Source organism: Phascolarctos cinereus, unplaced genomic scaffold, assembly GCF_003287225.1.
Source record: "Phascolarctos cinereus isolate Bilbo 61053 unplaced genomic scaffold, phaCin_HiC Scaffold_2;HRSCAF=192, whole genome shotgun sequence".
NCBI lineage: Eukaryota > Metazoa > Chordata > Mammalia > Diprotodontia > Phascolarctidae > Phascolarctos > Phascolarctos cinereus.
In genome coordinates this window covers 328325935-328340852 of record NW_027555625.1, presented here as the reverse complement: position 1 = coordinate 328340852, position 14918 = coordinate 328325935, and the positions used below count along the sequence as shown (strand labels likewise).

At 43.5% G+C, this 14918-nt stretch overlaps 1 protein-coding gene across 6 annotated transcripts in view; it reads left to right on the top strand.

The window, feature by feature from the left end:
• Positions 1 to 14918, top strand: part of TOX2 (TOX high mobility group box family member 2) — a 327883-nt gene that overhangs the window by 208029 nt on the left and 104936 nt on the right. For 4 of the 6 annotated variants that reach the window (XM_078150271.1, XM_020998640.2, XM_020998641.2 and 1 more), the window contains one exon: positions 1531 to 1776. The exons of the other annotated variants lie outside the window; for them this stretch is intronic. In XM_078150271.1, the coding sequence (XP_078006397.1) occupies positions 1531 to 1776 (246 nt within the window). The remainder of the gene's footprint in view (positions 1 to 1530; positions 1777 to 14918) is intronic. 6 annotated transcript variants of the gene reach the window in all.

The following is a 14918-nucleotide window of genomic DNA, read 5'->3' as shown; positions in this document are numbered from 1 at the left end:
GGCCCAGAGAAGGGCAGTGGCAAAGGCAGGGCTAGCACTCCAAGGCTCCTAACTCCCAAATCAGGACCTCCCCCTAAAACCTGTGAAACTCATGCATCTTGTACCCCCAACCCCAGCAAGGTCAAGACCTCAGCCTATGATGCCCAAGAGCAATATTCAACCTATATCCTTAAAACATTCCCCACCCCCAACCCCCAGCACAACTGAACATCATTATCGTGGGACTGTTTTGCTCAACAGTCAACTAATAAAATTTCTTCTCCCACAGAGGCAGGGATATTGCTATTGCTAGTTCTATCTTCTTGCAGGGGAGTGAGGGAAGAGATAGTATAGTATGTAAAATGGACACGAGCAAATATCAAACGAGAAAATACATATCAAGTGCTTTGCAAATCTTAATCCTTAATCCTACAGCTTAAGATGACTCAGAGCACTGGGCATGGAGTCAGGAAGAACTGAGATCAAATTTGACCTCAAACACTAGCTATGTGACCCTGGACAAGTCATTTAACCTCTCGGTGCCTCAATTTCCTCAACTGTAAAATGAGGATAATAATAACACCTATCTCAGGATTATTGTCAGGATCAAATGAGGTAATATTTGCGAATAGCTCATAGCACAGTGCTTGGCACACAGCAGGCACTTCATAAATGCTATTTAGTCTAATATTCATGCTATTATTATTGTGTAGGTTCGAGTCATTAGAAGCTTTTAGCACATCAAAAGAATATTAAAGTTTAGAAGGTGGGTCAGCAACTATAATTCATCTTGAGGAGAAAAAAAGGGTAAAAGATATATCCAGGCTGTCATGCTTGACCATTTTTCTCGCACACATCTATATTTCTCTGGCTTTAAATCTGGCACTGCTTCTAAAAGTGAATAAACTTTTGATGTACTTTATCACAAAGCTATTTTGATGTTCTCATGGTCCCTAATCAATATCTTAGTCACCAAGTTGTTTTTTTTTTTAAGTAGACATTGAATTGGGCACTAAACAGGTTGATTCGTACTTACTGGACATCACCAAGTTGCTTGAATTTTGAGCATACGACTGTTGTGATACCTGGGAGAAAGCTCCCAGCCTTAGGGCTCTCCAGGGAGGTACATTTATTTACATGAAGATTTATGTAGTACACTTTGAGTTTGAGCAACAGCCAAGCAGAGAAACAAGCCTGAGAGGGACAATGAGACAGGGCTGGGGCTGGGGCTAAGGCTGGGGATGGGGATGGGGTCAGGCTCTGTCGACCTTCGTCCAGTCACAAAGCCTTACTGTAGGATGCCCTGGTTAGCAAAGTCAGGCTTGGGTGATTTGGGTCATCAGAAGTGCCTTTGGCTTTGGGAGGAAGGAGTTTGTCCCAGTGATGTTGGCAGCCCTTGGGAATGGCCATTTGCTATTGGGATGGTAGAAATTGCCTCATGGGGCTTGTTCCCAAAGGGTTTGATGAAGGGTCTCTGCTATAAATGCTGTTTTGTGATTCTGTGGTGACAAAGAAGTGATATATTAAGAAAATATCCTTTTAATATTTTAGACTTATAATGGTCAAAGTGAGAATAATGAAGACTATGAAATCCCTCCTATAACTCCTCCTAATCTCCCAGACCCCTCCCTTCTTCACCTGGTGGACCACGAGACTGGCTATCATTCCCTGTGCCACAGCCTCCCTCCAAACAGCCTGATACCAACATATTCCTATCAAAACATGGACCTGCCCGCCATCATGGTGTCTAACATGTTGACTCAAGATGGGCACCTCCTCTCAAGTCAACTACCCACAGTGAGTAGCCTTTTCTCTTGCCTTTACCAGCCTGGATTGGGACATTTCATTGAAAATACTTGCTCTGTTGCCACTGTTCTCATTAGTATTGATCATGAAATGAGATGGATTAAATGTTTGATTCGACGATCATTTCTTAAGCTGGCCAAGGCACTAAGGGGTCTTAAGGAACTTACATTCTCCTAGGAGATATGAACAAATAAACAAATGAGAAAATAAGAGATCATTTGAGGAGGGAGAGACAGCTGATAACGTGGGAAATCAGGGAAGTCCTCCTGGAGGGGATGGCACTTGAGCTGAGCTCAGAAGGAAGCTAAGGACTCTAAGAGGTGAATGGGGGAGAGCATTCCATGCGTGGGGGACAACCTGTGCAAAAGCACAGGGGTGAGAGATGAAGGGCCAAGTTTGAGTAACAGCGAGTTAGCCTGTATGGCCAAAAATCAGAGCGCGTAAGGAGGGGTGTTGTGAAATAAGTATGGAAATGAAAGTTGGAACTACCAGCTTTAAATACCAAGCTGAGGAATTGGTATTTCATCTTAGAAGCAATAGGGAGCCACTGAAGATTCCAGAGCAGAGGGATGAGCTGGTCAAGTCTGTTCTTTAGGTTGGTTATTTTGGCAGCTGTTCAGGGGGTAGATCATAAAGGCAAAAGCCCCCTGAAGGCTGGGGATCTCATCTCATCAAGAGGCTGTTGCAGCTGTTCAGATGAGAGGAATCGAGATCTTGAATTAGGTGGTGGCCAAGTGGAGAAAAGGGGATAAATGGGAGAGATGTTGTGGAGGAAGAATTGACAAAACTTGATAAATAATTGATTATGGAGGCTGAGGGAGAGAAAAGCATGGAGGATGGTTCTGAAGTTGTACAGCTGCATGATTGGAAGGGCGATAGTATCACCCTTAATGGCAATGGAGAAGTTTAGAAGGACGGGTGACTTTAAGAAGAAAGGTAATGGATTGTTTTAGCAAGTTCGAGTTGCCCATCCAGATGGAGGTATGCAGTAAGCAATTAGGGAAGCTAGGAACAGTGGATAGAGTGCCAGGCCTGGAGTCAGGAAGGCTCATCTTTGTGAGTTCAAATCACACTTCAGATTCATAAGATGTGTGACCTTGAGTAAGTCACTTCACCCTGTTTGCCTCAGTGTCCTCATCTGTAAAATGAGCTTGAGAAAGAAATGGCAAACCACTCCAATATCTTTGTCAAGAAAACTCCAGATGAGGTCCCAGAGTCAGACAGAACTGAAATGACTGAAAAACAACAACAATAAAAGAGGATAGCAAAGGAAAAACCTAACCTAGTTAAAAACAAACTTTTGGGGGCAGCTAGGTGGCACAGTAGATAGAGCAGCAGCCCTGAAGTCAGGAGGACCTGGGTTCAAATCTGGCCTCAGACGCATGTGTGACCCTGGACAAGTCACTTAACCCCAATTGCCTAAAAACAATAAAAAAAAACCAAACTTTTCAAGCACACTCAAATATGCTAGCAGCATATGTGTGTATACGTATACATGTATAAGTCTATAGGGGTGTGTATTTGTCCATCTGTAGAGAGATGGATGTTCTCCTCCCCAGTGACCTCTTCTGATACCTTGTCAAGGCATGGAAATGGTCGTCAAAGACTCTACCTGTGGAGGGTAAGCTGTGACCACTCTTACTAAGCTGAACAGTCTCTAAGTATGATCTGTTTGAGGACTCTGACTAGCTAAGTTCAGAGACGCTCAGCGCCAGAAAGTTGCCAACAAGAGATGAACATTTTCACCTGATGAAGCTGTCAACTAAGGTGTGTATACTAAAGTGTGGTGGATTTGTGATCTGTGCCTCTGGAAGGGGCGCCCACATCCATGAAGTCTCTTGCCTTTCAAAATACATACGGCCTACAAGCTCATTATAAGTCGCTCTTCTCTCTTCCTTAAGGGAAATGCCCAGAGGACAACAATTTCTTGGCCTATTTCAGGTGATGTCTGAAAGAAATAAAACTGAATCCAGCTTTTCATTAATTCAGACTGGCCTTCCCAATCCCATAATCCAATAGTGGAAATAAGTGAGGTTTGACCTGTTTTATTTTCTGTTTCTATGAAATGAAATACCCGCACAATAATATTGCCCAGGGAAGATGGTGTCAGATCAGGTAGAGATTTCAGGTCAGAATGTAAAGCTAAATTGGGGAAGAGCGACTGGCTTACTTGTACTTTTGTTGTGTGGCACTCGGGGAGAGGGCAGGAGTGTGGGGGTGGGTAGGGGGCGGCGAGAGGCATAGAGAAGCAAAGTGAGACGTAGTCTTTAGGAGGAGGTGGAGGGGAAGGGAGATACAACCCCTGCTCGCCAAGGATTTACAGCCTGGTAGGGAAAGTAAGACATGTACAGGAAAAATAGGACACAAATCTATAAAATGAGATCGAAGGAAGATGTCAGAGAGGTAGGAGCAACAGTCTGTGAAAGGATGCAGAGGAAAGAGAACCCCAACAAACAGAGTGGTGAGGATGGAGCACTGCGATTGGAGTCAGGGCACTTCAAATACTTACCAGTTGTGCGATGGCAAGCAAGTTATCTTACCACTCAGAGCCCAGTTTCCTCATCTGTATAATGGGGCTAATAATGCCCACACTTCCTGCTTCTTAGGGTTGCTGTGAAGAAATTGCTTCATAAATTTTAAAGCCATTATATAAACATGAATCGTGGTTGCTGCTGTTATTAAAAGATAAAATTGAAAATTTATATTAATCTTGTTTAGTCCAGGCCACAGAATGCAGGGGCATTATAAAACCTTTTTGTTTAATGGTGAAATTCAATTCAATAAACATTTATTAAGTACCTACCCTATTCATAGATTTAGGTCTGGGATGGACTTTAGAGCCCATCTGGTCCAACCCAATCATTTTAAAGGTGAGGAAATTGAGGCCCAGAAAGGCAGTGATTTGTCCAAAGTCATGCAGGTAGGAAAAAGCAGAGGTGGGATTTGAATTCAAGTCCCCTGACTTCCCATTCAGAATTCTTCCCACTGTACCATATACATGGCACCTTCACTGGGGGTGGGGATACAAAGATTGACACAGTTTCTATTTCTGGGGAGCTCAATATAAGGGGGAGAGATATATATATAGATATCTATAGGTATATAGATATCTATAGATAGATAGATATAGACACACACGTGTGTGTGTGTGTATATATGTGTGTGTATATATATATGTGTGTGTGTGCACATGTGCATATGTGTATATATGTGTGTATATGTGTATGTATGTGTATATGTGTGTATATGTGTGTATATGTGTGTATATGTGTGTGTATATGTGTGTATATGTGTGTATGTGTGTGTACATATGTGTGCGTATATATGTGTGTGTGCATGTGTGTATATGTGTGTATATGTGTGTGTATATGTGTGTATATGTGTGTGTATATATATATATGTGTGTGTATATATGTATGTGTATATGTATGTGTGTGTATATATGTGGGGGGTGTATATGTGTGTGTACATATATATATATGTATATGTATATATATATGTATATGTATATGTATATGTTTATATGTATCTGATTCCAATCATCTCTGGTGATTATGGTCCCTGCTGTTGCTGTGGGCAGCTCTCATCCTATAATATCAATACCAGGCCTGGATTTCTGTTGGTGTCTCTAACTCACCTCCTAGTCCAAGATTCATTCACTCATTCAAGAAGTTTTATTAAACACCTCTGTGCAAGGTACTGAGAATACAGATACAAAAATGACACATTTAACTAAAGAGCTTACATTCTCCTGGGAGTACATGCGTAAGTCAAATCCCATCGAATAAATATTAAGTGTCTACTGTGTACCAGGCATTGTGTTAAGTGCTGGAGATACAATTAATATAAAGAAAGACAGTCCCTGCCCTCAAGGGGCTTACAATCTAATATAGGGAGTCAACAAACGAAAGTAGGCAAGAAAGGGGGGGGACACGGAACAGGACACCTGGGGTACCAGGTGCTGGGGAATCTTGTTCTGTAAGGAACTGAAACCAGGTATGGCAGCAGATGCAGACTGGAATAAGGCCAAAAGTCCGGTTTCTGCTCACTATAAACGAAGGCGTCAGGAAGAGTTTGGTGTTCCATCCTCCAGTTCTCCCATCAGAGAGGAAGACACTGAGACAGGTGGTGTTAGTCAAGGCTTGAGTTAGCAGGAAGAAGTAAAGACAGCCATGGCCCATAGCAGTGGCCCAGAGCTGGTTAGCAGAGGTCACTCTGGGAGGCTGGGCAGGGTGGAGGCGGGGGGAGAGAGTGACAGAGGAAGGGAAAGACACAGGGAGAAGGAGAGAGGGAGGGAGAGAAAGAGAAAGGGGGGAGGGAAGGAGAGAGAGAGAGAGAGACAGAGACAGAGAGAGAGAGAGAGAGAGAGAGTGAGAGAGAGAGAGGATGAGAGAGAGAGAGAGAGAGGAGTGAGAGAGAGAGAGAGGAGTGAGAGAGAGAGAGAGAGTGAGAGAGAGAGAGAGAGAGTCATGATTGTTTAGGTCTTCTAAAGGCGTCCCCACAAAGCTGAGTAGATGCCGATGATGAGAGCAATACAAATATTTCAAACAAGAGCCTGTCTTCCTTATATAATTAGCACAGTTCTTGGCACATTGTGCTTAATAAATGTTTTTTCATTCCTTCATTATTTTCAAGACCTCCCAAACTGTTCCTGCAGATGAGACAGTCCTTGCCACCCTTAACTGTGTTTATTCATCCTTTTGGGAGAAAACAGAAGTCCAGATTTTCTGGTTTTTTAAGGACCTTGTTGGAAAGCAATATTGTCTGTTGGAAATGGGCCCTTTTTTACTAAATTAAATATTCTTAAGGCTTCTCTCAGGGTTTGAGCTTCTTAGCTGATTAAACATTCATTTCCAAGACAAAAAGAGTCAATTTGGTGTGAAAGATATTTTTTCTGGTTTAATTTAAAGCACTGCACCTCATTCTGACCCCTATTTTCATAACTCGATAATTTTATCCTGTGTTGATTGTCTCATTTTGAGAGGAGATATTGCACTTATAAATCAGTTTCTAAAATACCCAAAGAAACAAGAAGAGTGGAATTTATTAAGCAGCTTCTGTTATGTCTGAAATAATTTATTTTGGAGAAGTCCTTGGGAAATGCTCTCTTTGGTATTTTATGATCGTGTTTTGCAAATGTAGCCTCCCAGTCATAAATCAAGGAGAAGCCCCTGAAGAGAAGGGGCCGGCAGTTTGAGGGCCATGGAGCGGAGAGCTGGGGTCTATGCCTTTCCCAGAGAATCATCCCCACTGGGGCTTCATGTTCAGGCTCTGAAATGAAGCCCAGAAATGGAGGCAGGGCCCAAAGGGAAGAAAGGAGGGGAAAAGCAAAAAAACGACTCTCTACCACCACCCCTCTTTCCTCAGTCTCCCAGTTAATTTAGGGAAATGAGAGATCTATTTTAAATCTGAGTTATCTGAGTCATGGGAGCTATGTAAAACCATCCTGTGAGCTTCCTTCTACATAGTCAGCATAATATGATGGCTCTGTAGTTCTGGGCAGCACCAGGAAGGCCTAGGTTCGAATCCCACCTCTGACTTTTGTTAGCTATATGAACAGGGGTAAGACATTTGATTTCTTTGAGTCTCAGTTTCCTCATCTGTGAAATGGGGATGGTAATACTTTTGGTACCTACCCCATGGGCAGCTAGGTGGTGCAGTGGATAGAGTTGTAGGGCCTGGAGTCAGTGAGACTCTTCTTCCTGAGTTCAGATCTGGTCTCAGATTACTAGCTGAGTGACCCTGGGCAAGTCACTTAACCCTGTTTGCCTCAGTTTCTTCATCTATAAAATGAGCTGGAAAAGGAAATGGCAAACCACTGCTGTATCACCACCAAGAAAACCCCAAACGGGGTCGCAAAGAGTTGGACACAACTGAACACACACAAGAGGCAGAAATGGGGGAGTGGGATAGGAAGGAGGGGTGGTCATATTAGGCAGAGAAAATGTCAGATGCAGATGTGGGGAAGTGAGGCCCAATATCCATTTGCCTGGTGGTTGGGAGCATAAGAGAGCATAGCATAAGCTGCAACTGCAGTAAAATACAGTGGTAGCCAAGTTGTGGAGGACGTTGGCTGCCAAGCTAAGAAGCTTGAAGCTTGTATTTCAGTCATGGCAGGGATTCATCAGAGGCCTTTGAGCAGAGTAGTGACACGGCCAAACTTCATCGGTCATCAATTTAGGTCTGAAAGAGACCCTAGGGTCACCCACTCTAACCTCCTCACTTTCAAAATGAGAAAAATGAAGCGACTTGTACAGCGTTAGCCAGATCATGAGTAACAGAGCCAGACTTTGACACCCCCAGGCCTCTGGCTCCTTCCATCTCACTATTTGTATTTAGGGAGGATTACCGGAATCACAGATCTAGAGCTGGACAGGACCTAGGAAGTCATTTAGGCCAAATGCTTCATTTTACAGATGTGGAAACTGAGGCCCAGAGAGGTTAAACAACTTGTCCAGGGGTATGTGGCAGTGTCAGGATTTGAACACAGGGCCTTGGACCCCAAATCCCAACATTCTTTCCAATGTACTACATTGCCTCCTCATTCGGAGAGACCGTACAAGATAGACTGGAAAAATGAGATTAGAGGGGCAGCGAGGTGGCGCAGTGGGTAGAGCACCAGCCCTGGAGTTAGGAGGACCTGAGTTCAAATCTGGCTTCAGACCCTTGACACTTACTAGATGTGTGACCCTGGGCAAGTCACTTAACCTCGTTGCCTAGCCAAAAACAAAAAAAAGAAAAGAGATTAGAGGCAGGGACACCAGTTAGGAAATCACCTGCAATTGTCCAGGTCAGAAGCAATGAGAACCTGAACTAGGCTCATTGTTGAATTAGATACATGAGATTAAAAAAAAAATTGTTGTTGGGTTGTTTTCAGTTGTGTCCAACTCTTTGTGACCCCATTTGGGGTTTTCTTGGCAAAGATACTGGAGTGGTTTTGCCATTCCCTTCTCCAGCTCATTTTACAGATGAAAAAACTGAGGCAAATAGGGTTAAGTGACTTGCCCAGGGTCACATGGCTTGTAAATGTAGGGGGCTGGATTTGAACTCAAGAAAAAGAGTCTTGCTGACTCCAGGCCCAGCACTCAATCCACCGTGCCACCTAGCTGCTTAGGATAAAAAAAAAAAAAGGACATGTCAAAGATAACCTTGGGATCTCAAGCCCAAATTGCTAGAAACATGGTTGCGCCATTGACAGAAAGCAGGAAATCATAGGAGCTGGTTTTAGAGGAAAGTGAATGGACATCAACAAGACCATAGACTTAGAGGTTACCTAGTCCAACCCTTCATTTTACAGATGAGGAAACTGAGGCTTTCAAGAAAGTGAAGCAACTAGCCACACAGATAGGAAGCATTGAAGGTAGAATTTGAACCCAGATCCCTTGGCGCCAGAATAAACCATTGTTCTTTCCGCTGCACCATTTGGCCTCAGGTAATAAGGTCATCTTTAGGCATGCTCAGCTTGAAATACTGAGGAGCTATCCAAACAAGAAGCAGCCTGGTAATGGTGCTGAATTTTGAGTCAAAAGACTCAGATTCAGAACCAAGCTATATAGGATCATGGCTTTAGAAGTAGAAGAGACCTTTGACGTCATCTCCTCCTTATTTTACAGATGGGGAAACTGAGGTCCCTCAAGGGCAAATGACTTGCCTAGGAGCATACAGCTGGTTAGCATCTAGGACAAGATTTGAACCCTGATCTTTGTGACTTTAAGTCTAGCGTTCTGTCTACTAATCAGTGGCCTTGGACAAACTATTTAACCTCTTTTCTAGGTCTCAGTTTCTTCATCTGAAAAATGAGATTGGATGAGGTGACCTCAAAGGTCCCCTTCTTTAAATCTCTGACCCTATAAATATGCAGCAAGCAGAAAGAAATCTGAGACCAGAACTCAGGAGAAAAGTGAGGCCTAGAGAGAGATAAATATATACATAGATAGAGTGTCCCATATAAATGGAATCTATAATGATCATTTATATTTTCTATTTCAGGCTTTATTGAAAGAGTACAAATATGCAGGAATAAAAATAGTTCTATTTTATGGAACTCACTATAGGTTTAGGAGGCATTTGCATTTGAAGCTGTGAGCACTGATGAGAATAGGAGAGCAGATTGATAACTCATTAGCCCCTGTTTCACCCAAAGGCAATTGGGAAGGTTGAATATGGGTGAGAGGAAAGAATAGGGCAGCAATGTGAGGCATAGCCTGACCCAGGAGAGGCCCGACAGTGTAGAGGCCTGAGACTCTTAGAATAAAGGTGGGGATGGGGAGGGCAATGAGGAGATATAGAGAGGCCCTATGCTGAGCCTAGGCCGGCCCTGCCTCACAAGCTGTTCAGATTGTTAGGAAGATGGGGGAGAGGAGGCTACTCTGGCTGAAGGGAGGTGGTCTAGCCTTTCTTCTGGACAGCAATTCCAATAGTGACAGCTAATATGGCACTTTAAGCATTGTGAAACACTTTGCATGTATTATCCCATTTTATCATCACAGTAACCCTGGAAGGGAGGTGCTATTATTAACCATTTTATAGATGAGAAACATGAGGTTGGGGGTGGTTAAGTGACTTCCCCAGGGTCACACAAGAGGCAATAGTCTGAAGGCAGGATTTGAACTCAAGTGTTCCCAACCCAGATCCAGTGGTCCATGCACTTTGCCACTTTGATGAACAAGAAGAGAACTGGATTTTCAGGTGCCCTTGGGAAGGGCTATGGGCTGGGCACATGCCAGCAGGGTCCCTTGGCCAATGCCTAGACCCTTCAGCTTGTGGAATTTTCGACAAGCCCTGATGCCTGACTTCTTGCCATCCTTTTGAGTGTCTGGTTCTCCCTGGGTGTGGAGAAGCAAAGCAGTAAGAGAAGGGACACCTGAGAGGAGGTGTGGTGTCCTGGAAAGAGCGCTGGACTTGGGCTCAGAAGACCCAGGTTCTTCCACTCACTTGCTATATCATGTTAGGTAGTATTGGTACTGCTTACCTCAAAGTGCTATTGGGAGGAAAGTGCTTTGAATAAACTTTAAAGTACAATGGAAATGTGAGCTTTTATTATTCATTCAGCAAGCATGTATTGCACCTACTATGCCGGAAGTACTGTGCAAGGGGCTGGAAATACAAAACCCAAACACTAGGCAACCTCTGCCCTCAAGGAGCTAACATCCCCTTGAGGAACACAATATACACATAGGTAATTAAACATGAAACACTATGTTAATAAAAAATTAAATATAAACTATTACATTAATAAAAATTAAATACAAAATATTGTGCACAAAGTGATTTGGAGAGGGAGAACCCTGACAGATGGGGTGGAGGGATTAGGAAAGACCTAATGTAGAAAGGAGAAAGTGACATCTGAGCTGAGCCCTGAAGGGAGCTAGGGATTCCAAGAGACAAAGGCAAGGAAGGTGAACATCCCGGCAGGAGACTAACCTGAGGAAAGAGATGGGATATAATATTGGGGAATGGCCAAGTTTGGCTGGAAAGTAGAGTTCATAAAGGAGAGTAATGTGTCATAAGCCCATAAAAATAGATTACAACCACACTGTGAAGGGGTCAAAAAACCAAGCAGAGGAGTTTCTATTTTATTTTAGAGGCAAAAAGAAGCCAGTGACAATTCTTGAGCAGGGGAGTGACATTGACAGACTTATATATTTGAGGAATAGCAACTTGGCAGGTGTTTGGAGAGAGGAGGCTATTGCTATAGTCCAGGCAAAAGAAGAGAAGGAGCTGAACTATGGTGGCCGTGTATGAGTGGAGGGGAGGACTTGAGGATGAGAGGTATGGAGGCAGAATCCACAAGACTTGGCAACTGGCCAGAGGGAGAGGGAAAAGTTGGGATTGCAAACCTGGGTGACTGGAAGGCTGATGATGTGTGCCTTCAACAAAGATGGAGGAAGACGGCAGAGGGATGGGCTTGGTGGGGAGGGGAGGGGGCAGGATAATGAGTTCTGTTTTGGACAAGTTGGGTTTGAGTTGCCAATGGGGCACAAAAGTGGAGCTGTCCAGCAGGCAGTTGTTAATACAAGACTAGAATTCTGGGCAGTCCTGATGACTCTCAGGTTCAGCCAAGGGATGCCCAGCCCAAAGAAATGAGATTAGGGACAATTGTTGGGCCTGTAGGAGTTCCCTGGGGAACTCCCTGAGGAAGAGAGGTTCACTTTGACTCAGGTCGAAGGACTCAAATGAAAATACTGCTACTTAGCACCTGCGTGACTGTGAGCCAGTCACCGCACCTCTTGGGCCCTCAATTTCTTCATCTGTAAAATGAGGGAGTTGGACTTTAAGAGTAAGGTGCCTTCTGGCTCTAAGTCTGTGGTCCTAGAAGGGAAGAGGGAGAACAAGAAACCAGCATAAAACAATCCTGGTCGGTTTTCTCTCTCCATATGAAATTATTTGGTGCTGCTGGCAAGGGATGACTTCATGTGTCAAGATCAAAAGCTGGGTGGAAAAGCTCTCTTTTCTCTCCTCCTCACACTGCTATCACTTGGATTCTGGGAAACAGGGGTCTGCGGTGAGGGTGGGGGTGGAGCAGGGTGACAGTGGAAGACTCCAGTTGTAGAGAGTCTTCATTTCTTTTTTAATCTCAACTGAAAGGAGGGGAGAGTGGACTATATAGCCTGCTTGGATGGCTGATTAGACCTCCTTCCTTCCTTTACAATGAAGGATTATGGGTACCAGGCGTTACATATAGTGTCAGGCTAGGTATGTGCTAGAGCTGGCTCATACTGGAGAGACAGACAGACAGACAGAAATACAGAGACAGAGAAAAATAGCAACACTTTTGTGGGGGGGGGTAAATTTTCATTGAGCATTTACACCCTGGAAATGGGAAAATACTACAAATTAGGGCTTGATTTATTGCTTTATTGAAAAGTGTTAATAATGCAGATTAGATTTAAAAGTGTCACGAGTTTATTTTTCCTCCAAGAGATAGTTATTAAAAATTTACCAACACACTCCAGCCTCAAATCCAGTTGATTTCATGTGGTTTGTTTTGCTGAATTGTTTTCTCTCCCCTCCCCCCATTGCTATTTCTTTTTTTGTCCTTAGTTACAGGGGATGATTCTCTGGGTACCGAAGGAGGAAGGGGTATATTTGGGAATTGAGGTAGAAACAAAAGGCAAAAAACTGCCAATGTCCCTTCCAACTTGAAGATCTAGGGGATACTGTGATTTTGTGCAATCAGGAAAGACCTGAACCAGTAATTAATGTGAAATATCTTCCAGGCTCAGATATTGATGGCCAGAATTCTGTCTGATGACATAAAAAAGATACCCAGTTAAGCAATCACAGAGCAGCATCTCTGCTGAAGCCTCTCAGGCTTTGCACAGAGGCTTAAATCTGATTTCCTCTTGGAGGACCATTTACCTAATCCACAAATTTGGCTCTCGCTGTTCCCTGCTGGGAAGCTTCTCTGCCTTTACTTTCCAGTATGCCACAGCCCCTCATATCATTCACTCCCCCTGCAAATGAAGAGACTCATCAGCTTTCAGAACTCCTATTTCAAGAAGTCATAGAATTATAGAAATAAATGGAAAAGGACTAATTTAATTTAATAAACACCTAGTAAATGTCTGTTATGTGCCAAACACTGTACTAGGAACTGGGGGAGAAAAAAGATAAAAATGAAATCATCACTGCCATCAAAGTTCTTACATTAACAAATATGTATAAATAATATACATTTATTGATATCTTTTGTTCATATATCACATTCACTTCCAAATATACCCATCCTTTCTCCCCACCACAGTGAGTCATCTCTTGTAACAAAGGGGAAAAAAGGAAGGAAGGATGGGGGTTGGGGAAGGAAAGCAGTTTAGCGAAAATAACCAGCAGCAGAAGTGGGGGACTATGGGTAAGGAACATACTGTCAGATTCATTTGAGGAGCTCTCACACTATGGGGAGAAGACACTGTGTGCATTAATAAGTATGATACAAGGCAATCTGAAGAGAAAGAGAGCAGTAACATCTGGAGGGAGGCTGGAGAGGATAGGTCAGGAGTACTTTTTGGAGGAGGTGGCATCTGAGCTGAGTCTTAAAGGATTCTGAGAGGCCAAGTTGAGAAGGGAGTGTATCGTAGGCGTAGATGTTATTTTGTGAGCACGGAAGGGTGGGAAACGAAGCATTGAGTCTGAGGCTAGTAGGGCATTTGGCTGGAATGTAGCCTGCACGAACCAAGGGAAAAAGGCTAGAAAAATCAGTCAACAGGCATTTATTAAGAGCTTACTATGGGTGCTGTGCTAAGAATTGAGGATACAAAGAAAGGCCAAAAAAACCCAAAAAACAAAACAAAGCTACCTGTCCCTACCGTCAAGGAATTTGTTTGGGAGAAGATATGCAAGTAACTATGTACATACAAAGTATATACAAAGTAGATAGAAAATCTCAGAAGGAAGGCAGTAGGAAGGTAGAAGGAAACACCTCCTACAGATGTTAGCATTTAAACTGTCTTGAAGGAAGTCAGAGAGGGAAGGAGACAAAGGTGTCATTATATCCTAGAGTGGTAGTGAGGAGTAAAGTATTGTGGTTATTTTTCAATTGGGGTTTTCTTGGCAACAATACTGGAGTGGTTTGCCATTTCCTTCTCCAGCTCATTTTACAGATGAGGAAACGAGGTAAAACCATTAAGTGGCTTGCCCAAGGTTACGCAGTTAGTAAGTGTCAGAGGCCAGATTTGAACTCAGCAAAAGATGAGTCTTCCTGATTCCAGGCCTGGCGCTCTATCCACTGTACCACCTCGCTGACTCAGGTGCGCCACCTAGTGTTAGAAGACAGAAAATTTAGAAAGGGACCAACTTGGAAAGGGTTTCAAATGCCAAACACAGGACTTCCTATTTGACTCTGGAGGTAATGAGGAGCCACGGGAATTTATTGAGAGGGAGGTAATGTGTACTTCATGAAAACCACTTTGGCAGCTATGTGCAAGCTGGATTAGAGTGGGGAGAAACTTAAGGCAAGGAGACCAATTAGAAGGCTGGGGTGGTGACTGAGTGAGTGGAGGAGGGTGCATGTACCAGGCTTGTGAAGGCAGAAAGAACAGGATTTGGCAATAGATTGGATATGTGGAGAGACAGAGTGAGGAATTAAGGATGACATCGGGGCTGTAAGCCTGGGTGTCTAGGAAGATGTTAGATAA